General features: G+C 38.2%; 7 protein-coding genes across 7 annotated transcripts in view; 1 reads left to right on the forward strand and 6 right to left on the reverse strand.

Moving 5' to 3' along the window:
- The window catches only part of LOC149743660 (fibrocystin-L-like), a 68813-nt gene that overhangs the window by 35595 nt on the left and 10445 nt on the right, over nucleotides 1-22773 (forward strand). The window contains exons 55-70 of the mRNA XM_089891968.1: nucleotides 14257-14446; nucleotides 15399-15552; nucleotides 16143-16349; nucleotides 16508-16622; nucleotides 16897-17064; nucleotides 17266-17368; nucleotides 17824-18007; nucleotides 18455-18717; nucleotides 19104-19337; nucleotides 19618-19721; nucleotides 19990-20125; nucleotides 20500-20669; nucleotides 20975-21144; nucleotides 21629-21777; nucleotides 22071-22236; nucleotides 22614-22725. Of these exons, the coding sequence (XP_089748094.1) occupies nucleotides 14257-14446; nucleotides 15399-15552; nucleotides 16143-16349; nucleotides 16508-16622; nucleotides 16897-17064; nucleotides 17266-17368; nucleotides 17824-18007; nucleotides 18455-18717; nucleotides 19104-19337; nucleotides 19618-19721; nucleotides 19990-20125; nucleotides 20500-20669; nucleotides 20975-21144; nucleotides 21629-21777; nucleotides 22071-22236; nucleotides 22614-22725 (2625 nt within the window). The remainder of the gene's footprint in view (nucleotides 1-14256; nucleotides 14447-15398; nucleotides 15553-16142; nucleotides 16350-16507; nucleotides 16623-16896; nucleotides 17065-17265; nucleotides 17369-17823; nucleotides 18008-18454; nucleotides 18718-19103; nucleotides 19338-19617; nucleotides 19722-19989; nucleotides 20126-20499; nucleotides 20670-20974; nucleotides 21145-21628; nucleotides 21778-22070; nucleotides 22237-22613; nucleotides 22726-22773) is intronic.
- LOC149743662 (uncharacterized) lies at nucleotides 1003-2244 on the reverse strand. The gene is made up of 2 exons (XM_089892048.1): nucleotides 1437-2244; nucleotides 1003-1183 (listed from the first exon to the last, which is right to left on the reverse strand). Exons 1-2 carry the CDS (start codon nucleotides 2167-2169, stop codon nucleotides 1029-1031), a joined length of 888 nt encoding a protein of 295 aa, XP_089748174.1. The 5' UTR covers nucleotides 2170-2244; the 3' UTR covers nucleotides 1003-1028.
- LOC149743663 (uncharacterized) lies at nucleotides 2490-4327 on the reverse strand. Its single transcript, XM_089891995.1, has 2 exons — nucleotides 3210-4327; nucleotides 2490-2872 (listed from the first exon to the last, which is right to left on the reverse strand). The coding sequence occupies exons 1-2, from the start codon at nucleotides 4249-4251 to the stop codon at nucleotides 2841-2843; spliced, it is 1074 nt and encodes a 357-aa protein (XP_089748121.1). The 5' UTR covers nucleotides 4252-4327; the 3' UTR covers nucleotides 2490-2840.
- Nucleotides 5151-6925, reverse strand: LOC149743664 (uncharacterized). The gene is made up of 2 exons (XM_089892010.1): nucleotides 5712-6925; nucleotides 5151-5586 (listed from the first exon to the last, which is right to left on the reverse strand). Exons 1-2 carry the CDS (start codon nucleotides 6703-6705, stop codon nucleotides 5507-5509), a joined length of 1074 nt encoding a protein of 357 aa, XP_089748136.1. The 5' UTR covers nucleotides 6706-6925; the 3' UTR covers nucleotides 5151-5506.
- Nucleotides 7503-9582, reverse strand: LOC149743665 (uncharacterized). The gene is made up of 2 exons (XM_089892025.1): nucleotides 8448-9582; nucleotides 7503-8227 (listed from the first exon to the last, which is right to left on the reverse strand). The coding sequence occupies exons 1-2, from the start codon at nucleotides 9457-9459 to the stop codon at nucleotides 8196-8198; spliced, it is 1044 nt and encodes a 347-aa protein (XP_089748151.1). The 5' UTR covers nucleotides 9460-9582; the 3' UTR covers nucleotides 7503-8195.
- On the reverse strand, nucleotides 9782-11539 carry LOC149743666 (uncharacterized). Its single transcript, XM_089892036.1, has 2 exons — nucleotides 10612-11539; nucleotides 9782-10525 (listed from the first exon to the last, which is right to left on the reverse strand). The coding sequence occupies exons 1-2, from the start codon at nucleotides 11537-11539 to the stop codon at nucleotides 10443-10445; spliced, it is 1011 nt and encodes a 336-aa protein (XP_089748162.1). The 3' UTR covers nucleotides 9782-10442.
- Nucleotides 12248-13693, reverse strand: LOC149743667 (uncharacterized). Its single transcript, XM_089892061.1, has 2 exons — nucleotides 12865-13693; nucleotides 12248-12768 (listed from the first exon to the last, which is right to left on the reverse strand). Exons 1-2 carry the CDS (start codon nucleotides 13529-13531, stop codon nucleotides 12686-12688), a joined length of 750 nt encoding a protein of 249 aa, XP_089748187.1. The 5' UTR covers nucleotides 13532-13693; the 3' UTR covers nucleotides 12248-12685.

Genomic DNA, 22773 nt, shown 5'->3' on the forward strand with positions numbered 1-22773 from the left:
TACAATTACAATAATCAACCATACCTGCATCGGTGAACTCGTTGGTATATCTACTGTTTGTTCATTTGTGCTTGTTTGAACATCAGTTGTTGGTTTTATGCTTGTTGGAGCAGCAGTTGTCGCTAATATTTGGTGTGTACTAGTTGGGTTATACGTTGTTGATGAGACTGTGGTTTCGGTTCTGGTTGTTGTGGTTGATATGTTTTGTGTGGTGAAACAAAGAACGTGGTACAGGCCATTACACACTGTGGCTTCTAACATAGTTATCCTCTGTAACAAAACTCCCACACAACCTTTGGTATCATTATATAGAATTGTTCTTCCACCCACTTTTCCAGAATCAAACCGAGAACCATCCAACCATCGATATTCGTTACCAGTACTTTCATTTCTGCCTAAACCGATCCAGAAATATGCTTTTAAACATTTGCTAAAAACTTGCAGAGCGCCGGTTAACATTTCCTCCGTGTTAATTACAGCCAGTTGTGCGTTCGCTTGCTCGCATAATTCAACAGCATCAGAAAAATAATGGGTAGAACCTCCACAAGTATATAAGAACGTCCCATTATTGGAGCGGTGACTGTTGAAACTCGCATCTGTTGTTTGCGATACGAACAGCAAAACCACAACGAACCACACCAACTTAACGCCTCCCATGTTCCGCCTTAAATTAAAACTAAACATTCCCTCGATCTTAAAGTTAATCACCAACAGTGTTCTGGAAGTCATGATTCATGCAATACTCTTTGTCAACCCGATATATACGTCATGAAGCATCTATGATGGTATGCTCGTTGCACCCGAGTCTATATATACGTCATGAGAATTGGTTGATTTATTCTTAACGTTTTACGTATATACGTGTTCTATTAGCTCTATGTTCGCTAGGGGCAACAGTTAGTTTATTTATAAAAGTGAATGATACACTATAAACTTTTAAAACTCAAAGCTGAACTTCAAATGCATGAACTATAATAAAATATAATTACAATAAACACTGTATATTCCAAAGGCAAAGTATTGAGTCATTACGTAATTGTTGTATATAAAGGTTCATGTTTGTTTCGCTTGACGGGCATCGTATAAACATCCACAATCTTCTTAAGTTCATCAGATTTAGTTTCCTCTTTAGTCAAACTTGTGGCGGATCTCTCCACGTTGTTTAACATTGAATATTCGATGCCTGGATAATCAGTATACACAGCATGATAACATTAATTTATACCGGAGTAAAATTAATAAATTCCCAAAAGCTTTCTATACCTTTTACTTATGAGATATTTTTACCGTCTTCTACCTATCCTAGTGGCGTGCTATATTTTATATAACCTTATTACTTATATTAATCTTTAGAATCTGTAACCTCAGCTTTATTTCTATAAAGGGAAAACCACGGAGTCGTAATTTTATGGTTTAATTGCAGACTTAGTATTTACCAGTTTCTTGTTTCTTTGGGCCGTTGCTGTACACCTCGTTATGGTTCTCCATTTTAAGCTGCAGATTTACGTAACTTCCGTCGCTTCCAATGCTGTCCAGCGAGACCGTCGTCCCATTGTCGCTTGTTTGGTGTATGCTTGGACTCTTTAACATCGGCTGACTTGTAAAGTTTCTTCTTCTTAATGCAATGACAAAAGCGATCAGCAATGCCAGAAGTATAAATGCAAACGACAGTCCAACCGCTAATCCTACATTTCCTGATGTTCCACCGAGTAATCCTGCTACACTGGTTGCGTTTTGTGCTGCCGAGGGAATTACCGCTGTAGTTGTACTCTCACTGACCGGGCTGTAGCATAGATAAGGTATTTTCTCGGAGCACAAAAAAGTGCTAAGACCACCATCCTTGTTAATAAGAGTTCCTATGCATTGACTTGAAGTCCCCGTTCCCCCAATTTCTCCGAATATGCTTGGATCAAATTTAGTTCCATCGATCCATTTATGTTTCGCGCTGCTTCCGCCTTCCCTGCTTAACCCAATCCAGAAGAAATTACTTAGACAGGATTCAGCCTTCAGCGATTCTCTCGCAGCTGCCATAGATTCAACGCTGTTGATCAGCGCAAGTTTGGACTGATATTTCTCTTCGCATACCTTGATTGCTTCGCTAAAGTTGGCAGACGTGTCCTGGTTGAAGTAAAATGTCCCCACAGAAGTATTTACTCGGCTTTCACACATTTTTGCTCTCAAAATATATTCAATACTATAATGAAATTTGTATCTTCACATGAACAGCCTGATGAATAAGTCAAACGAATCACTCACATCACTGCGACCGTATTTCTACCTTCACTAATCGTCACACACGTATCTGCATGACTCACTGATTCACATTGTAAGCTTGTTTACCTTATACGGAAAGCGTTGCTGCGTCACAACTTAACTGCATGTGAATACGAACGTTTAAACTAAACCAACTGCGCATACTTAAAGGATAATCTAACATCCGTAGGCTGCGCGAATTATGGTAAAGTCATAATAAACAAATTCAAGTCTCGTTTACATAATATATATATATATATTAGTATCATTGGGCGATCAATTAAACGGAATTTACATGCTATGAATAACTTTATGCAAAACACAAAGTTATAAATAAGGTTTGCCATGCAACAAATTATCAACGTAATAACTGATGTGTTTAAATAAATAGGCGATATTGTTTACAACCGATTAATAAGGGTGAACTGTCAAAGTACAAAAATGTTAACACATGATAGTGGATTTTAACTCGTAACCCTCTTGTTTCAAACTTATTTGGGAAATTTGAGGCTAAAGTTACAGAGTGTATAGTTGGTAAAGGAGCAATGAAATTTTGGTAATAGATGGTAACTTCAAATTCGTTGTTTCTACGTGTTGTTTAGTCCGGAATAAACTCCATCTGTAAAGTAAGAATATACTCTTAAGACACGTCGATAAAATATAAATTATCTTTGGCCGTCTCCTCTTAGATTAGAGGAACACTGGTTACTCAATACTAATACCATTGTGTATGTATGGGTCCTTATACAAACACCTAACCCGAATGTTTAACGCCTATAGTGCCTTGGGGTTTGTCTAAACTATAAATAGTTAGTACAGGACGTATGGCATGTTATAACGACTGTCGTTGGCAGCGAGCATAAAGAAATGGCATCTATTTTTTTACCCGTGCAAAAATATACCGGCCGTACAGCAGCCGATACTCTTACGTCATTTCTATTTTAATAACCGTATACCTGGTTCCATTATTCGCGCTGTATTGTTGCCCTCTATGACATCATAAGCCGTTTCTTGTGTTGGACTCCGCTTGTCTATCTTTGAATATAATTCGCTGGTCCCGTGGTCGCCATGAGTGGTCCCAGGACCGCCATGATTGCTCCCAGCGGCGCCGTAGTTGTCCCCGGTATCGTATATAACGTTTAAACGAACTTCGCGTTCATCATTATCGTTTTCCGCGTCCGCTTCGTTGCTTTTATCGCCACCGCGACGTTTCAACCAAACTATGAGAGCTATAAGCAAAATTAGAAGCAACACCACACCTAGAGGAATCCCCACAACGATACCAAGTTGCAGACCACCAGCGTTGGCGCTTTGTGTGTTTGTTAACCCCGTGGTTGTCGTCTGCGATGAATTGTAGAGTTGAGTGGTCGGTTGTACCTTGGTAAGCACTGCGTTGGTTGTAGGGGACAGTGTAGTTGTCGTTGTGTCGTAGCTGGTTGTAGAAACAATTGCTTGACTCGTTGTTGCTGCTCCTGTTGCTGGCGTTGCTTCTTTGGTTGTTGTGGTTACTTTTTTTGTTGTTGTCGTTGTTGCTTCTTTTGTTGTCGTTCTTGCCTTCCATTTAGTTGTGGCTTCTTGTGTTGTTGTTATTGGGGCGGGAGTGAAACAGAGAACATTCTGACCGGAATTACAATCGTATGCAATTAAATCCACGGGATTACTTTGACCTAGTTTCTGCATCACCACCCCTCGACAGCCAGTGGCGTTTCCGTTCGTTATACTTGGCCCGTTTATCAATGATGGGTCGAATGCGCTTCCATCCAGCCACTGGTACGTTGCTGCGCTGTTCGGTTTGTGCAACCCAATAAAAAATGTCCCAGCAACCTCATTTAAATACTTCTTCGCTTTATTAAACAGTTGTTGTGTATTAAGCACAGCAAGTTTGGATTGAAAGTTATTCTTACATATCGATTTTGCTTTAGAGTAGTTGGCGCCTGCTGCTGTGACGTAGTGATATGTCCCCTCACTTTCAATGTAGGTCTTGTTTTGATAAGACATATTCGCAAACTATATATTTTTGGCGATCCACTAAAAAGTCCAACTGTAGTCCTAAAAGTAAACGGGTTATTTTATATAGAAAACATATTACCTAATAAACACAGAAATGACTCGAAACCTGAACACGTCAATAAGAAAACGCGGGTGAAACAATCCCGACACGCGAATATATCGAACTTTACCTCGGTTTAGATTCTACATGAATCTATCCTCTTACTGAACGCTTATAGCTTCACTTTAGTTTATAAACACAAGACACCGCCTCATGCTGATATGAATATCCACGTTTACACAACTTTGCGTATTCAAATTTCATATTAAAATAGTTGAACCGCCAAACCAACGTAGTCGTATGCGACCTGCTTACCATAATCTGTTATCTTATTATGAGCAATCTATGCGGTCTTTCCTTGCTATATTCCTATTGTTACGACATAATAGATCAATTAAAATCCCTCCCACGTGCAGCGGTTCTTATACCTCACATCCGGTGTCACTCGCGTTTATTCGTGTGTTACGTCATAGCGGTATTGTAAAATCAAACAAAACTTAAACTCAACCCGAAAGTTACATAGAGGGGTCAGTATAGGTGTATTATCGTTTATGTAATTTTTATCTTCCATGCGGGTTCATTCCTACGACAAATAGTTTAAAATACAGGCTGGTACCCAGGCGTTCATCATTTCAACCAATCAAATCTATTACGCTTCGGTGACAACGTATGTCTACAAGACGCATGTCCAAGCATTATACGAATCAAGTCACAGATTATAACACATATAACACCGAAGCGTAACAGGGCGATTTGATTAATTATAAGCGAGGATGACTGCGTATTACTCTGTTTTAGATATTGCTGGCTTACCGGCGAAGCACGCGAGGGCCTTAGTTGTAACAAGTACCATATATATATCTTTATTTGTTTTCTCCGTTACAGTAATATACAAAAGGAAATAGTTTACAAAAAGCGAAACGACGGGAAGTACGACACGCGAAAGGATCAAAACTACACGGAAGTAAAAAATACAAAAACGCAAGAATTTATCAACTAAACACTATATACAACATTATAAGGATGTAAAAAACAGGGTATGAGTGGGAAATCGTATCTTCCACCTGTTTAACATGCAAGACATTCGCGTTTTATAAGTTGGCATTAATACGTTACATTACACGTTGTGAATAATTTTTGAAGTCATGGACAGTTTCATGTTTTTAAGCGAATATTGCGACACATGCGTCCAAGTTATATCTTTCATGGTGCTGGTAATGGTACAAGGTACGGATTATTTGTTTCTGCAGGTCTCAGTGGGTCCATCCTGCAATACTCCGACTCTGTGATGTAAATAACATTAACTACATGTTTTATATAAGCTGCATTCGAATTTTGGTTTAATTCAAACCATAACCCCTCCTCACTTGTATTGTTCATGATTTGTCAAACCATAACCCCTCCTCACCTGTATTGTTCATGATTTGTCGCGTTGCATCGCGTTCTCCCGCGTTTCTTGTGACGTCACCGAGATGAATGTACCCTCTTTCATCAACCGGAAGTATTGTCTCGTACCTATGGTCGATTCCTACGTTACAGTCGTTGCTAACTACGTCATATGTGGCCGTTGGACGAACTTGGCGTTTATTTGCGTTCGAGCTCACATCTGCTTCGTTGCTTTTATCGCCACCGCGACGTTTCAACCAAACTATGAGAGCTATAAGCAAAACTAGAAGAAACACCACACCCAGAGGAATCCCCACAACGATACCAAGTTGCAGACCACCAGCGTTGACGCTTTGTGTGTTTGTTAACCCCGTGGTTGTCGTCTGCGTTGAATTGTAGAGTTGAGTGGTCGGTTGTACCTTGGTAAGCACTGTGTTGGCTGTAGGGGACTGTGTAGTTGTCGTTGTGTCGTAGCTGGTTGTAGAAAATGCTTCACTCGTTGTTGCTTCTTGTTTAGTTGTTATTGTTGCTTCTTGTGTTGTTGTCGTTGTGTCGTAGCTGATTGTAAAGCCCAATGATTGACTCGTCGTTGCTTCTTGTGTTCCTGTTGTTATTGGGGCGGGAGTGAAACAGAGAACATTCTGACCGGAATTACAATCGTATGCAATTAAATTCACGGGATTACTTTGACCTAGTTTCCGCATCACCACCCCTCGACAGCCAGGGGCGTTTCCGTTCGTTATATTTGGCCCGTTTATCAAAGATGGGTCGAATGCGCTTCCATCCAGCCACTGGTACGTTGCTGCGTTGTTCGGTTTGTGCAACCCAATGAAAGATGTTCCAGCCCCATTTAAAGACTTCGCTTTATCAAACAGTTGTTGTGTATTAAGCACAGCAAGTTGGGATTGAAAGTCATCCCTGCATATCGATCGAGCTGTTGTGTAGTTTACAGTTGTCGGTGATACGTAGTGATATGTCCCCTCACTTTCAACGTATGTTTTGTTTGTATAAGACATATTTAAAGCTGTACTCGTTTCTTTTAACAACAGTTCAAAATGTTCTTATAATTGTTAAAACAGATTGTATATTTGGGTTAACCGCTAAACTGTATAAATATAACTGTACTTCGGTTAGTTTACAAAGCATTGCGTATTTAAATTTTATATTAAAATACTTAAACCGCCAAACCAACGTAGTCTTATGCGACCTGCTTACCATAATCTGTTATCTTATTATGAGCAATCTATGGGCAGTCTTTCCTTACTATATTCCTATTGTTACGACATAATAGATCAATTAAAAATGGTCTGAACGCGTAGCGGTTATTACAGACCTCACATCCGTTAACATTATTCAAAGTATGCTTACAATTATCCCGTCTGTATTAAAAGGCTATAGCGACGTGAAACTGAAAGTTATAGAAGAAATGGCTTTGTTTTTAAATGGTCATCGTATACAATTATAATAATCCTTATATTATATTAAACGGGGGCTTTATTGGAATTTTAATCTAAAGTAAACCGGCTATGGTGAGGTTCTTTAAAATAAATCTGATCCAAAAGTACACCAGAGGCTTTACTTAAGCATAGGCCACAGACCATATTTTTAGCTTTTAAAAAAGTGTCAAGGTCCCATACTATTGTAGTTGGTAGAATGAGTGGAAAGTTGGTCTCATGTGGTTGCGTTACAATAGCTTGTGACTTGCCATTACGACATATCTTAATACTTCCGGGTTTGTGTTTGAGACGCCAATATACTTTATTTGCATGAAACAAGCGCATAATATTATTGTTGGTATAAATATTAAAAAAACAACTGTGTAACGATTTGTATTAATAAAAGGTAACCAGAAAAATCAAAGCGGACAATATTGGTGAGTGTGGATAAAAGTTGAAGTCAAGCGGTAAAACGAGCGGTATTTACAATGAAACTTAAAACGAGCTGCAATATTAAAATAAACTACTAACCATATATATGTGTATGGTATATGGGCGAACTTTAGCGTCAAAACATAACATAATATTGGTTTATCACTGATTACATTAGCAAATGTAATATGGTAGGTCGGGGGAAGATGGGACATTTTTTATTCTATTTTCTCGTCCTATTTGGTAGTAAACAAGGAACATTCAAAGATTTATAAACGCGTATTCTCATGGCTTCCATAGACCATTGTTATTTGTTTAAAATACGATCAGGATATTTAGATATCATGTGTTAATGGTGTCTCATCTTCTCCCACCCTACTATATTTTTTTAAATTAACAGGGAAAACTAGGGTTTAGAATAGCAGTCGATATATCACGTTAAAGATGAAATAATTGTGGCCTGTAAACCAATAGAAAGCAACTCACAGTGGGTTGCAAATACCTAAACATGGTTTTGAACCCGGATTCGTTTATTCTAACCACACTATAGTTTAAAATAATTGCAGGCCATTATAAAGCATAGCATAAAAATATAGCGTATCATGAATTTGTTTCGTAATGACTGTAAATATTTCTTCCTAAGACTTGTTCAATCCAGAATACAATTCTTCTGTAAAACAAAGACAGAGTTTACTTGTATAGTTTCTAATTTAATAGACAATGGTCGGGCGGGATATAAAAAATTATGTTTATGTAGTACCTGCATGCAAAACCTTAATCATAAAGATTTGCCAGCGTTTTGTGTTAAGTTTAGATTATGTTTAATATTACAAACGTGATGATTATTCGTAGCGTCACCAGTTACAACGTCATAATGAACTGATTATTACCTGCTTCCGCAATGAACGCTGTATTGTTCTCGTGTAATACGTCATAACTTTCTCCGCAATCTTGTTGTTGTTTTTGAACGGATTGTTTGTTCACTTTCGCGTACAAGTCGCCAATGTCGGCTTCTTCGTCCTCGTTTGTTGCATCGTGGGCCCCAGTATCATATAAGACGTTTAGATGAACTTCACATTGATCATCCTCGTTTCCTACATCTGCTCTGTTGTATGTGCCCGTTGGGGGGTCTTGGCCTTTATTTGTCTCCAAGCTCCCATCTGCTCCGTTGCTTTTATCGCCACCGCGACGTTTCAACCAAACTACGAGAGCTATAAGCAAAATTAGAAGCAACACCACACCTAGAGGAATCCCCACAACGATACCAAGTTGCAGACCACCAGCGTTGGCGCTTTGTGTGTTTGTTAACCCCGTGGTTGTCGTCTGCGTTGAATTGTAGAGTTGAGTGGTCGGTTGTACCTTGGTAAGCACTGTGTTGGTTGTAAGGGACAGTGTAGTTGTCGTTGTGTCGTAGCTGGTTGTAGAAACGAATGCTTGACTCGTTGTTGCTTCTCGTGTTGCTGCTCCTGTTGCTGTCGTTGCTTCTTGTGTTGTTGTTGGTCGGGCGGGGGTGAAACAGAGAAAGTTCTGTTTTGAATCACAACCGTATGAAAGTAAATCCACAGAATTACTTTGACCTGGAATCTTTATTACCACTCCTCGACAGCCAGGGGCGTTTCCGTTCGTTATATTTGGCCCGTTTATCAAAGATCGGTTGAATGCGCTTCCATCCAGCCACTGGTACGTTGCTGCAGTGGTCGGTCTCTGCAACCCAATGTAAAATGTTCCAGCCACTTTTAAGGACTTCGCTTTATCAAACAGTTGTTGTGTATTAAGCACAGCAAGTTGGGATTGAAAGTCATCACTGCATATCGATTGAGCTGTTGTGTAGTTGGCGCCTGCTACTGTGACGTAGTGATAGGTTCCAACATTTTCAACGTACGTTTGGTTTTGATAAGACATGTTTACAGCTGATACTTCCTACAGTAGATCAAAATTAATTTTATAATGTTAACAATGCATCGTATCTATCAGTGGTACATTGAACTCTGAATATTCTGAAATTCTAAATTACTCTATAACAGAACATGTATGGAGAATACTCAAACTACTTAGCCATAAGTAAGTTTAACCTATTTTACCAATACAATGCTTCCTATGTTACCACTCACGTTTACTACGCTACAAACTAAACTGTGATGAAACGATAGTCGTAAAGTGACTTATAACTACCACGTCACAATCTATCCATGCAGCATTCATTCTAAGATTGCAAGTCGCGTGACTAACGACAATGGCGTATATTCTAATATCTGATTATTCATTTGAATTGTTCTTGTGCCAAGATGGAACGTATGGTTTGTTTACCATTTATGTATATTATGATGTCACATGGTTAACTTAAGATAGATCTAGAATAATGTCATTGATTTGTAAAGCTCTGTTACTTGGGCTGGCGATAAACAAACTTTGTATTACATCTGTGATTCACGAACTTGCTGGTAAAGTTATAACTTATTATAGACCCAGTGTTATTTCACCATCAAATACGTTTATCTAGATTTACCACAAGTAGTAGAACTAATCTGTATTGTCTCCTCTCGGTTACAGTAATATACAAAAGGAAATAGTGTACAAAATTAAAAGAAGGGGAAGTAACGGTAAAACCACAGTCGATACGTCACACAAGAGATTTTAAACAAATACACGAACGTGTCTAAAAAATACAAAAAATGCGAAGACTTATAAACAAACCCATCGAAACAAATTAGAGGCTATATATGATACAAGCCGTTGCGAAACATTAAGAGCAAATTAATATTTCTGTTAAGCGAAGATTGGATACACTGGGCCAAGTTATCGTTGTTCTGGTAACCGACGCAACTATAAACAGTGGCTTTTATTGGCTCAGTGAATAATAATGATAGAAAAAAGTAGTTTTATCTTTATCGTGGTGCTGGTAATGGTACAAGGTACGGGTTGTTTGTATCCGCACGTCTCGGTGGGTCAATCGTGCAGTACTCTGGTCCTGTGTGGTAAATAACGCGTTAATAATTTGTTTTATATAAACAGCATTCGAATTAACGTTTAATTCAAACCATAACCCTTCCTTACCTGTATTGTTCATGATTTGTCGCGTTGCATCGCGTTCTCCCGCGTTTCTTGTGACGTCACAAAGATCAATGTACCCTCTTTCATCAACCGGAAGTATTGTCTCGTACCTATGGTCGATTCTTACGTCACAGTCGTTGCTAACTACGTCATATGTGGCCGTCGGAGGAACTTGGCGTTTATTTGTCTCCAGGCTCACATCTGCTTTGTTGCTTTTGTCACCACCGCGACGTTTCAACCAAACTATGAGAGCTATAAGCAAAATTAGAAGCAACACCACACCTAGAGGAATCCCCACAACGATACCAAGTTGCAGACCACCAGCGTTGGCGCTTTGTGTGTTTGTTAACCCCGTGGTTGTCGTCTGCGTTGAATTGTAGAGTTGAGTGGTCGGTTGTACCTTGGTAAGCACTGTGTTGGTTGTAGGGGACAGTGTAGTTGTCGTTGTGTCGTAGCTGGTTGTAGAAACGAATGCTTGACTCGTTGTTGCTCCTCGTGTTGCTGTCGTTGCTTCTTGCGTTGTTGTTAGCTGGGCGGGGGTGAAACAGAGAAACGTCTGTTTTGATATACAATCGTATGAATTTAAATTCACAGAATTACTTTGACCTGAAATCTGCATCACCACTCCTCGACAGCCAGGGGTGTTTGCGTTCATAATATTTGGCCCGTTTATCAAAGATCGGTCGAATGCGCTTCCATCCAGCCACTGGTACGTTGCTGCGTTGTTCGGTTTGTGCAACCCAATGTAAAACGTTCCAGCCCCACTTAAAGACTTCGCTTTATCAAACAGTGGTTGTGTATTAAGCACAGAAAGTTTGGATTGAAAATTATCCCTGCATACCGATCGAGCTGTTGTGTAATTTACAGTTGTCGGTGATACGTAGTGATATGTTCCCTCACTCTCAATGTACGTTTGGTTTTGATAAGACATATTCACAGCTGACAACCGTTTTATTAATACAGTCCTATGTTCCTAAAATGTTTAATAAATATTGTATAATTGGTTGCTCTACTGAGTCGTTTACCAAATTGCTAAACATAAGATTAATAAAAATGGTTTCGTTGAATCTGGAAGTTGGGGAGAGAAATTAAACAGTGTTTTTACCTAATCTTCGTTTACTGTTTAAACTCAACTTAAATCAGTTTAAGTTCTAATTAACCGACAATGCGTCTTATGCTGTTACTTAATAAACAATAGTATTACATCACAATCTTGTTATAGTATTCCTACTAGAGTTGCAACACGCGTGACTAACATAGGTGATGTAGCATAACATTCATTTATTCGTTTACATTGTTTCCGGGTCAAGATAGAAGCGATGTTTTGTTTATAGTGTATATTATGGTGTTACCTGCTGTAAGACACATATGATATATTTACAACTAAATATTATTTTACTTTAGTTTTAAATTGTTGATAAATCGCGCCAGCTCATAGTAAAATTTGTTAAAATAAACACAACTCATTTAATTGTAATAAAAATAACCCACACTTGGAAAAATATGAATTTGGTCAACATAGGTGTTGCGCTCCATGGTTTAGGTACCATTGTTTCAGTTAGCTCGACTTTGAATAATGACGTTTCAATTGTGGATTACAATACACGTTGTCAATATTAGTAATAGCATTGGTAAAATATCTGTTTCAAACATGTTTATTCATGAAAAATAGTTCACGTCACAATCATATTGTTTAGCATTAATTCTAAAATATCAAATATTATGACAAAGACAGTGCCGTATTCTAGTGTTTGATTATTCCTTTTATTTGTTTGGTGTATGACAGAAAGCATTGATCACTATATATACATTATGATTTCACAATGTAAAGGGTATGTCTGTAATATGAAGAACTCATTTGAACAATAAAAGTTTAGACAAAGGATTTTAAAACTATAAGCCACATCCCGCATATATGTGATATAGCAATGCTCAAAATAATAATTTGTTTGCAAAGAGAAAACGAAAGTAATTACCAGCCATTAAATGCCGGTAAGCCTTTTCGTGCCTCAGGCGTGTAGGGGGCGCTAAAGGACAGTTTTAAGCAAATATTGAGACATGCGTCCAAGTTACATCTTCATCGTGGTGCTGGTAATGGTACAAGGTACGGGTTGTTTGCATCTGCACGTCTCGGTGGGTCAATCGTGCAATACTCTGGCCCTGTGTGGTAAATAACATTAATAACATGTTTTCTATTTATAAAAGCTGCATTCGTATTATGGATTAGTTTAATTCGTGTTGTAGCCTTTTCCTTACCTGTATTGTCCATGTTGGGTAATTGCCATGTTCCACCGCGCTCTCCCGCGTAATATGTGACGTCACACAGATCAATGTATCCTCTGTCGTCTACTGGTTGCACTGCCGGTTGTGACGTAACACGGGGTACATTGTTGCTACTTCTCGATCTCTTCAGCCGCCTCACGACAAACCAAAACAATGCGGCTAGCGCCAGTGTGAGGAAGAACGTGGAAAAGATAGCAATTCCCATTGACTTTGCGTGGTCACTGCTTTTATTTGGCTCCAACGATTCTCCGCTTGTGATATTAACGTTTGCACTAAAGCAGAGATACGGAAGTTCGAAACTGCACGGGTATGAACCAAATGTCGTGTGGCCACGGCTGTTTACGTGTACCGCCCCAGCCTGGCACCCCTTTGAAGGATCGAAGGACTGTATCAGAGCAGCGTCGCCATCCAGCCATACAGGGCCATGATTCGTACCTTCCAGTCCAACCCAGTAGTGCGGGGCATTACAAGCTGAAGTTGAGCTCGATACAAATAACTCTTGCCTTACATTATTGTTCTTCAGCACAGCGAGTTCAGACCCGAAGGCCTTGCAAGACTTCTTAGCGGCGAAATATTTCACCCCTTTTCCAACAAAAGTAAAGTTTCCTGAGGCGGTTTGCACGCGATCAAAGCAGGGCATTATTACGTAACAACCTGCACTGCTGTTTAATAATCTTTGTATTCTAACCGCGTATTCTGATAATAAATAGCGACGAAGCGATTTCGTTCTGTCCAATATTGTCTTTTCAGCATTCCATTATGTCATAACTTCCTTTCGCGCGCGTACCAATTGTTAACGAACATTATTATCCATGACGTAATTCACGTAAGGGGTAACTGGAAACACTTTTTATGACAGTCTCTATACAAGTCTCTGTCCTAATTTTAAAGCAATGATGTCATACTAAGTAAAATCATAACATATTGAGTTTTTTCTTTTTAAATATGACAAACGACGATCTTTGCATATACAGTAGGGTGGGGGAAGATGGGACACCTTTAGCGCATAATATCTAAATATCCTGATCGTGTTTTAAACAATTAACAACGGTCCAGGGGAGTCGTGAGGATACGCTTTTATAATTCTTTGCATTTTCTTTGTTTACTACCAAATTGGGCGAGAAAATAGAAGAGGTGTCCCATCTTACCCCAACCTACTATATATATTTCCAAACACAAACGTATCGCGTATGCCACATAACAATTATGAATAATTGGAGATATAGCTAATATGTAAAACTACAATGTAATACAACGTGTAATTTATTTTCTATCACAGATAGAACTAAAATGGTTTTGATTTATTTAAAAATGACAAACTGTATCACCCTATGTACAATCAATAAATAAAAACTCTTGTTTCAGGTACAAGAAGGTCCCGTATATTCGTCTGGTGCAGCGAAGGGCGTGATTTGTGACGAAGGAGTAGATTTCCACAGGTTTGCATTGAAGGATCCTGTTCCGACCTCACTGGAAGGGAAGGACCTCATCTTGACCAACCAACATGGCAATTCCACGTCAAGATTCCTCAAGAAACGTATCACTCATAAACCAGGTTCGTGTTCTTAAGTTTCATGTATGATTGTAATTTTAATTCTACTGTTTACCAATAAGCAAGCACACTGATGTAGTGTATACGAATGTTCATCAAATATAGTTCATTGTTAAATAAACATGTTTGCACTAGATATTCATACACCTCATGCTCACTGTTGAGTTATAACATGGGTGTCTTCTTATACACCAGACACACATGGTGTATTCATACATCTCATGCTCACTGTCAAGTTATAACATGGGTATCTTCTTATACACCAGACACACATGGTGTATTCATACACCTCATGCTCACTGTTGAGTTATAACATGGGTGTCTTCTTATACACCAGACACACATGGTGTATTCATACATCTCATGCTCACTGTCAAGTTATAACATGGGTATCTTCTTATATACCAGACACACATGGTGTATTCATACACCTCATGCTCACTGTCGAGTTATAACATGGGTGTCTTCTTATACATCAGACACACATGGTGTAGTCATACACCTCATGCTCACTGTCGAGTTATAACATGGGTGTCTTCTTATACACCAGACACACATGGTGTATTCATACACCTCATGCTCACTGTCGAGTTATAACATGGGTGTCTTCTTATATACCAGACACACATGGTGTATTCATACACCTCATGCTCACTGTCGAGTTATAACATGGGTGTCTTCTTATACACCAGACACACATGGTGTATTCATACATCTCATGCTCACTGTCAAGTTATAACATGGGTATCTTCTTGTACACCAGACACACATGGTGTATTCATACACCTCATGCTCACTGTTGAGTTATAACATGGGTGTCTTCTTATACATCAGACACACATGCTGTAGTCATACACCTCATGCTCACTGTCGAGTTATAACATGGGTGTCTTCTTATACACCAGACACACATGGTGTATTCATACACCTCATGCTTACTGTCCGTATCTTCCAGGCCACATGCTCCTTCTTCCTGATGGTAAAACTTACACGATGGGTTTCAAAGATGGCGGTCAGTTCACCAACATCACGTACCAGTCAACCTACTATTCATTTGGTCCACAACACTACATTTATGTCACTCAGGAATTAAAGCAAACGCCTGATGTGTAAGTAAATATTCTTACATTGAATACAGATACATTGGCTGTTTGTGTACTACATATAATAAAGTACCTGTTGATGGCATGCTATAAAGTACCTGTTGATCTGTTGATGGCATATAATAAAGTACCTGTTGATGTATGTTGCTACTATCACTCAATGCTGCATACTTAGGTAGGAAAAGATGGGACACCTTTTTTTGTTTTATTTCTCATCCCATTTGGTAGTAAAAAAGAAACATTCGAAGAGTTAAAAAACCATATCCTCACGATCCCCATAGACTGCTGGTATTTATTCCAAAACATGATTACGATATTTAGATATTATGTGCTACAAGTGTCCCGTCTTACCCCATTCTTCTATAATTGGTAGCTTCAAGTAAGCACAATAAGATCGGAATATGATAAATGTTTTTCAGAGGTTAAAACTTAAAAACTAAATAAATCAAGATTATTGTTTCTGGCCCAATGTAGCAAAGAAAATTCCAGGGTTGGTCTATCTGCCCTGTCACCCAAGTTTTATCACCCATGTCCGAGATATCTCAAGTTGCAATGCACGATTCATTCGTTAAAGTTTAAAATCATCTTTCTCACAGCATTGCAGTTAACGGAGTGAAGACTGGCATTAATGGATCGTCGGCCCCCACTGATGAGAGTCCCCATGGTTCAGCCTACTTTGACCCTAACACACGAGGCTTCACCGTCAAGATTGCTGGGGCAGCGTCATCCAGGAAAAAGAGAGCAATCACTGAGGAGGAAGCAAACGCTCAAGTTACAAGATCGATTAGTCCAAATATTTACAGGTTCGTTGGTTGTCAAATTATTCAAAAGATCTAAATTGGTGTGCGCCCTTCTCATCTGACGAGAATCATGTTGTTAATGTTTGCAGTTAATTTTTTATATATTTTTTTTTCTGTTGGAATTTAAACCTTACATTAATTTCACCACCCTATGCTTGTAGATGTTACTACGAAGGCTGTGCACCTCCAGTTGATCCAGCAAACGTTCCACCAAGCCGAGAACGACCGGACATCACGCAAACGTGGTCACAAAACACATCATGCACAAAATGGACGGTAAGATTTAATGTACAAGTTTCAACACTCAGCTAAGCATTTACAAGATTTGTTAAAAATCCCTAATTTTTTAACTTTAACTTATTCTTAATAATCTTAGTTCAAATCCTAAATTAATTAAACCCCTAGCGATTAACAGATTTGACAGAGATTTTACATCGTTTTTGTCCAACAGCTTCTAGACGCTGTTCAATCCAACATTATGCAGTAAACATTAGTTTCTGATATCAGCTTTTAGCATTTTACAGTAGACATCAATGATCATGTGTTACAGGATGATAAAAATGTGGTGATCCCATCAAGCGTTGAAATAGATGGAGTGGAAACCGAATGTTGGGTTTTATTTGATGTTCCAACTCTCGATGTTGAATCAATAACTGTTCAAGGAGTTCTGGACTTTACACAGTCATCAACACTTACTGTGGAAAAACTACTCATCTTGGTACTTGTTCGCTCATTTATTTATTTATCTATGCATTTATTAATTTACCTATTGATGCAATTTCATTTATTTATTTATTGTTTCATTCAATCATTTCTACATTCATGATTTTATTCATTTAATTTCTACTAATTCATTTACCATTATTTATCTATCCTACATTCAATGGACTCCCATAACAGCAAAACTTTCACCTTCCAGGGAGGTCGTGTTGTCGCCGGGTTTTCACCAACGGAACCGTTCATCCACAACCTTGTCATTAACTTGCGTGGAACGCATTCATCACCGGGAATCATCTATCCAGGTAACATAGGCAGCACCCAGTAATAGTGGGATAAATATCATTGGTCCATTTAAAGTCCTTAGTACTACAGTGAATGTTGGCAATGTAGCCGATAGCGTGGCGCAGTACTTGGCACCTGCCTCCAACGAAAATGCACATTGCCTACAGCCTGTCTTTAACCCAAGGTTCCGACAGCTAATGGAAATTTCTCCAACTCAGTAATGGGTTGTCCAAATTGTCAGTCATACAGAAAATAATCACCAACAAAGTTACATACGTGGTAACTTGTAAGCGGACTCGAGGTGTATGAAACAGAACACCCATGTTATATTGACTGTGGTTGCCCCGCCATGCGAGGATAAATAAGTTACATACGTGGTAACTTTTAGAGGGACATGGGATGTATGAAATAGAGCACCTGTGTTATAATGACTTGAACTCTGTTAATGTAGTTAAAGATTAATTTGTTTGTACAGGAATATCGGTTGGATCCAAAGTCATTGGATGTTTTGGAGGCCTTGACTTGCATGGGAAGAAACACAATGTGTTGAAGAGCGACCTTGCATCAACTGCTAACATTGGAGCTCAATCTATCACACTCCGTGATGCTGTGGATTGGGTTGTAGGAGAAGAGATCGTGATCACAACAACAGGTTACAGGTGAGTTTTGGTGAAGAACAACTATCTCCCATGAAGTGAACGCTGGGAATTTGGGATGAGTGTAACTTCTATGTGCGTGGGCAATAACAGTTGTTATAACAGGGATGTTCTGCTTCATACACTTGTTGAACTGTTTCCTTGTTCAAAACTGGAAGAAAACGATAAAATTTAAATCAACCAATTTAAAATAAAATTTAGTTATTTTATAGATTGAAAAAAATATAACTTATTTATTTTTGTGTGGCTGGACAAAGAAAGTCGTTTTTGACGATCAAACACTATGTAATGCTCACTAAGACGATTACTTTTCTTCCAATTCTAAAAACAGATGATTGTAAACAGAAACTAAATTCAAAATATATTTAATTTTTGGGTTTTTTTTAATTTAAAACTGATAAAATATTTATGTTTACTCTTGTAAGAGAATTAAAAATATTTTATTCCTAGATCAATTGAGACAGAGAAGAAGACAATAACTTCTGTCTCGGGAGACATGAAGACAATCGGACTCAACAGTGCGTTGGAGTATCGTCACATGGGCGAGACATACTCAGTGAACGGTTTCCGTTTGGAAATGAGAGCCGAAGTGGCTTTGTTGACGCATAACATTAAGATTGTTGGCGAGTCGTACGATACGATTGATAAAGAAGCATTTGGTGGAAGGGTGTTGGTTGGGAGCACCTCTAGTAGCTCTGGTGATCCTTTGACAGGTGAAGTGTATAATATATTTAAAAGTTAAAACATATATATATATAGTAAGATGGGAGAAGATGGGACATGTTTTTATTTTTATTTACTTGTTCTATTTGGTAGTAAGCAAATAACATTCAAAGAATTATAAAACTGTATCCTCACTACTCACATAGACCGTTGTTAATCGTTAAAAACAAGATCAGGATATTTGGATATTATGTGCTAAAGGTTTCCCATCCACCACCATAAGTTAAAATATTAAAGTACAGTTGTAAAAAGAGGATTGCGAATAACCAAAAATCAAATCAATGGCTCTGAGATACCGAATCGATATGTATAACTGCTTGTGTATTATTTTCCTGGCAAATCCATCAGAAATTCAACTTATTTCCCACGTTCTCAGGTTGGGCTCGAATCAGCAACGTTGAGTTTCTGAGAGCCGGTCAAGAGGGTTGGACCGAATCCTATGATCCAAGGTTTGGCGTCGCGTTTGTGAGAACTGGAACAGTTTCCGCTGGTCGTCCGTCTTACGTGCAGAACTCTGCTTTCCATGATTCTTATTCAACCGCCATTGGCATCTTCGGTGCAAGCGGAATCAATATAACTGGGAACGTCGTTCACAGAGCAATTCATGACGGTATTTATCGTAATCTGGTTAATTGCACAAAAATTGATGGTTATGATTAAGTTAAATAGTTTATGTTTGCTAAAAACTTTAAGTTTGCTTGATTTTTTTATGAAAACTTGTCCTGTGATTATATACCCCTCGCACTGTTACTGAATTTAAAATACCTAAAAAGTAAAATATGTGGAAACTCACACGAAGGTGTATGAAACAGAACATCTGTGTTATAATGACTGTCGTTTTTCCGACATGGAAAGTTAGTGTCATTTATTAAATAAATGGTCAATTACAGGTATCAGAGTCACTGGAAGTAACCACAGAGTTATTGGGAACCTGGTGACTGTTACTCTCTTCAGAGGAGCATACGGTGACCGGTTTGAAAAAGATAACTACTTGGTAAGTAACATTAAAGTCAGCATGAGGTGTATGAATACACCATGTGTGTCTGGTGTATAAGAAGACACCCATGTTATAACTCGACAGTGAGCATGAGGTGTATGAATACACCATGTGTGTCTGGTGTATAAGAAGACACCCATGTTATAACTTGACAGCAAGCATGAGGTGTATAAATACACCATGTGTGTCTGGTATGTAATAAGACAATTATGGTATAACCCAACGGTAAATGTACATGAATAAACTGTGTATGTTTTCAATACAGGATTGGCAAGCTGCCTTCCAACTTTCCGAAGCCACCGACGTGGTTGTGGTGAACAACACGGCTGCGGGATCCGAACGAATTGGTTTCCATGTCGATGGGGAAGCTTGCGATGCTGGAGATGAAAACGCATGGATGGGTGAGTGTTGTTCTGTGAATCTAACCCTAAACTAGTGCTCATAAAGTAGGATGATTCTGGTGTTGTGAGGTACAAGAGAGCAACAATGCCATTTATGCGAAATATGTTGTGTAGTTTGAAACACAACTTACTGGGCATTTAGCCGTCTCTAGTCAAAGTCCAAAGCTCCCTGGCAGCCTTCACGGTAGGATGCACAACATTAGAGATACTCTATCAGAAGAAATATAAAGCATTAAGACGTGTAGTTTAAAATCAGACTAAGTCAGGCATTTGCCCATCTCTAGTCATGGTCTCTGGTTTCTTGGCGCACATTGACATAAGGAGGAGGTACATCAAATAAAATTATCTTATATTTATATATACATGCTTTGCAGGCAACGTGGCACATGGCTGTCTTCATGGTATTCAAATATTCATACCTGATGGCATCTTCCCTTGCTCAATGCTTCGTAACTTTGTGGTTTACAAGTCGTGGGATTACGCTATTTACCATCAAACACAGACAAGTGTAATCATAAAAGATACGATCATTGCCGATTCAACGGTAAATTAATGTTTAAATGTTTGGTTTTATTAAACTTTAGCCTTAAAAACATGCTTCTTAAAGGAAAAAATGTAAAGTAAAAACAGTTTAAGGGCTACTGTTGAAACGTTTTAATTTTCTAAGTTGTTGCTAGGTGTGTGTGGCAGATTTAGCTGTTGCGTTAAAAAAATATTTGTTGGACTTCTTGTTGTTTTTCCTCAGTTTTTGTTAATGGTATAAGTTTAAATTTTAATAAACTAATATTTTAAATGAAAATAAATTTATATTAATTTAATATGAAATTAAATTTATATTAATGTAAATAGGTTGGTTTGCTTCCTGTCCTGTTTGCACCACCCGCATTGTCGCATACATACATTAACAAGTTCTCTAAGTTGGACAATGTTCTGTGTATTGCACGAACCGACCATTTCGATCCAACTCAAGACTTCATGGATGAACGAACCGACAAAAATCTTATTGTCAGAGACTTTGGGTGAATACTTACTATTAAACGATTTTAACGGAAGTTTGATTGCACCTAGCGATTTATTTTTGATGGCAATGTATTTTCATGTTTAACATTTTAAAGGGTGCTGAGCTAGTATGAGACATTAAACGACCGCTCGATATCTATATACAATAGTCTAAAATCCGAACCTATTTTTGAAACAAAAATGTTTACTTTGAATGATAGCAATCTTTATAATTTAAACAATCAGCTATAGAATATAGAATGTACAGTGTGAAAGAATTGACAAAAACTTCTTAAAGATTTCTTCCCTAACGACCCCTATAGACCGTTGTTTATTGTTTGAAACATGACCAGGATATTTAGATATTACGAGCTAAAGGTGTCCCATTTTCACCCCCCTCTACCATATAATTTAATAGTGACCGCGGGGTTGAAGAAATTGTATGTCAAACAATTTCTTATTAGTTTTTTTACATTGGTGTTTACAAGAGTATTCTGCAAACAGTAAGGTACGTTCGGCACCACGAAACCCTCACGGAGGAAAGACATGCCTTCTCCTGCCCCTGTTCCAAAGTGGAACCACTGGATCTCCATTCAAACCATTCAACAATAACAAGAACTACCCAATGTTGCACGGCGTGTTTAATATCACAAGTAATACATGATTTGCATATCAACAAGTGGCACATTGTTGCTCGGTTATGTTTTACAGTAGTAGCTGTTATTTTAAAAACATGTTAAACGATATCTCAAAGTAAATGTATCTATAAAGTTGCGTGTATAAATTTAATCTTATAAGAATCAAACAATGCAGTGCAGTTTGAGTAAAAGTAAGATGTTTTGCATTTATATTTTCATAACGCATTGTTCACATATTGGTAACATGAAAACTTGATGAGATCCGTGTTAAGATACAACACATCAACCTCGGGCAATGTATGTTGCAGAGTTCACCGCAAACAACGTCAAGTTGCAAGCAGATGGAACCAGAGATCTTGTAATGTGGACAAACCCCTCAAATGAAGATGCTGTCCATCCAACAGTTCTCTCACAAACTTCTCTCATAAACGTAGAAGAAGCAAGCAAAGTTTTCATTGATCGCCCAAGTCTTGGGTAAGAGATTGATCTTAACTCTCTAGCTTAATTTTATATTTATATTAAGTTTATCTATTTATATATATTTAAATGAATATTTGTATTAGTAATTTGTGGATGCACAGTGTACTTTGCTGCTTGGAACACAGAGCCACAGTTGGGCCATTTTTTCTAGAAACGTATTTGAATTGTTTGTTAAACATTCACAGTGTAGAAAATAAGTCAGCTTCAGACTGGGCTGGTTAAGTTGTAGCTTGTACATTATCACTAGGATTAAATCAAAATATATGCAGAACGTTTTTAAATTGTAAATTACAAAAATGTTTTAACTTCAAAACTAAGATTTAGGCCAAAATAAACTTAAGTCATAATTTTAAATTGATGTTTTTTTACAGTAAGATCAACCCAGCTGATTGTGTTGACATGGAATGTGATGCCAAGAAGAAAGTTCTTATCAAAGACATGGATGGTGGTTTCCTTACAGCTCCTGGTTCTATTATTCCACAAGTGAGTTGTGACTATTTGATTAAACATATTTCGTCTGCATTAAAAGAT

The sequence above is a fragment of the Ciona robusta genome, chromosome 1 (assembly GCF_009617815.1).
Source record: "Ciona robusta chromosome 1, ASM961781v2".
NCBI classification, from domain to species: Eukaryota; Metazoa; Chordata; class Ascidiacea; order Phlebobranchia; family Cionidae; genus Ciona; species Ciona robusta.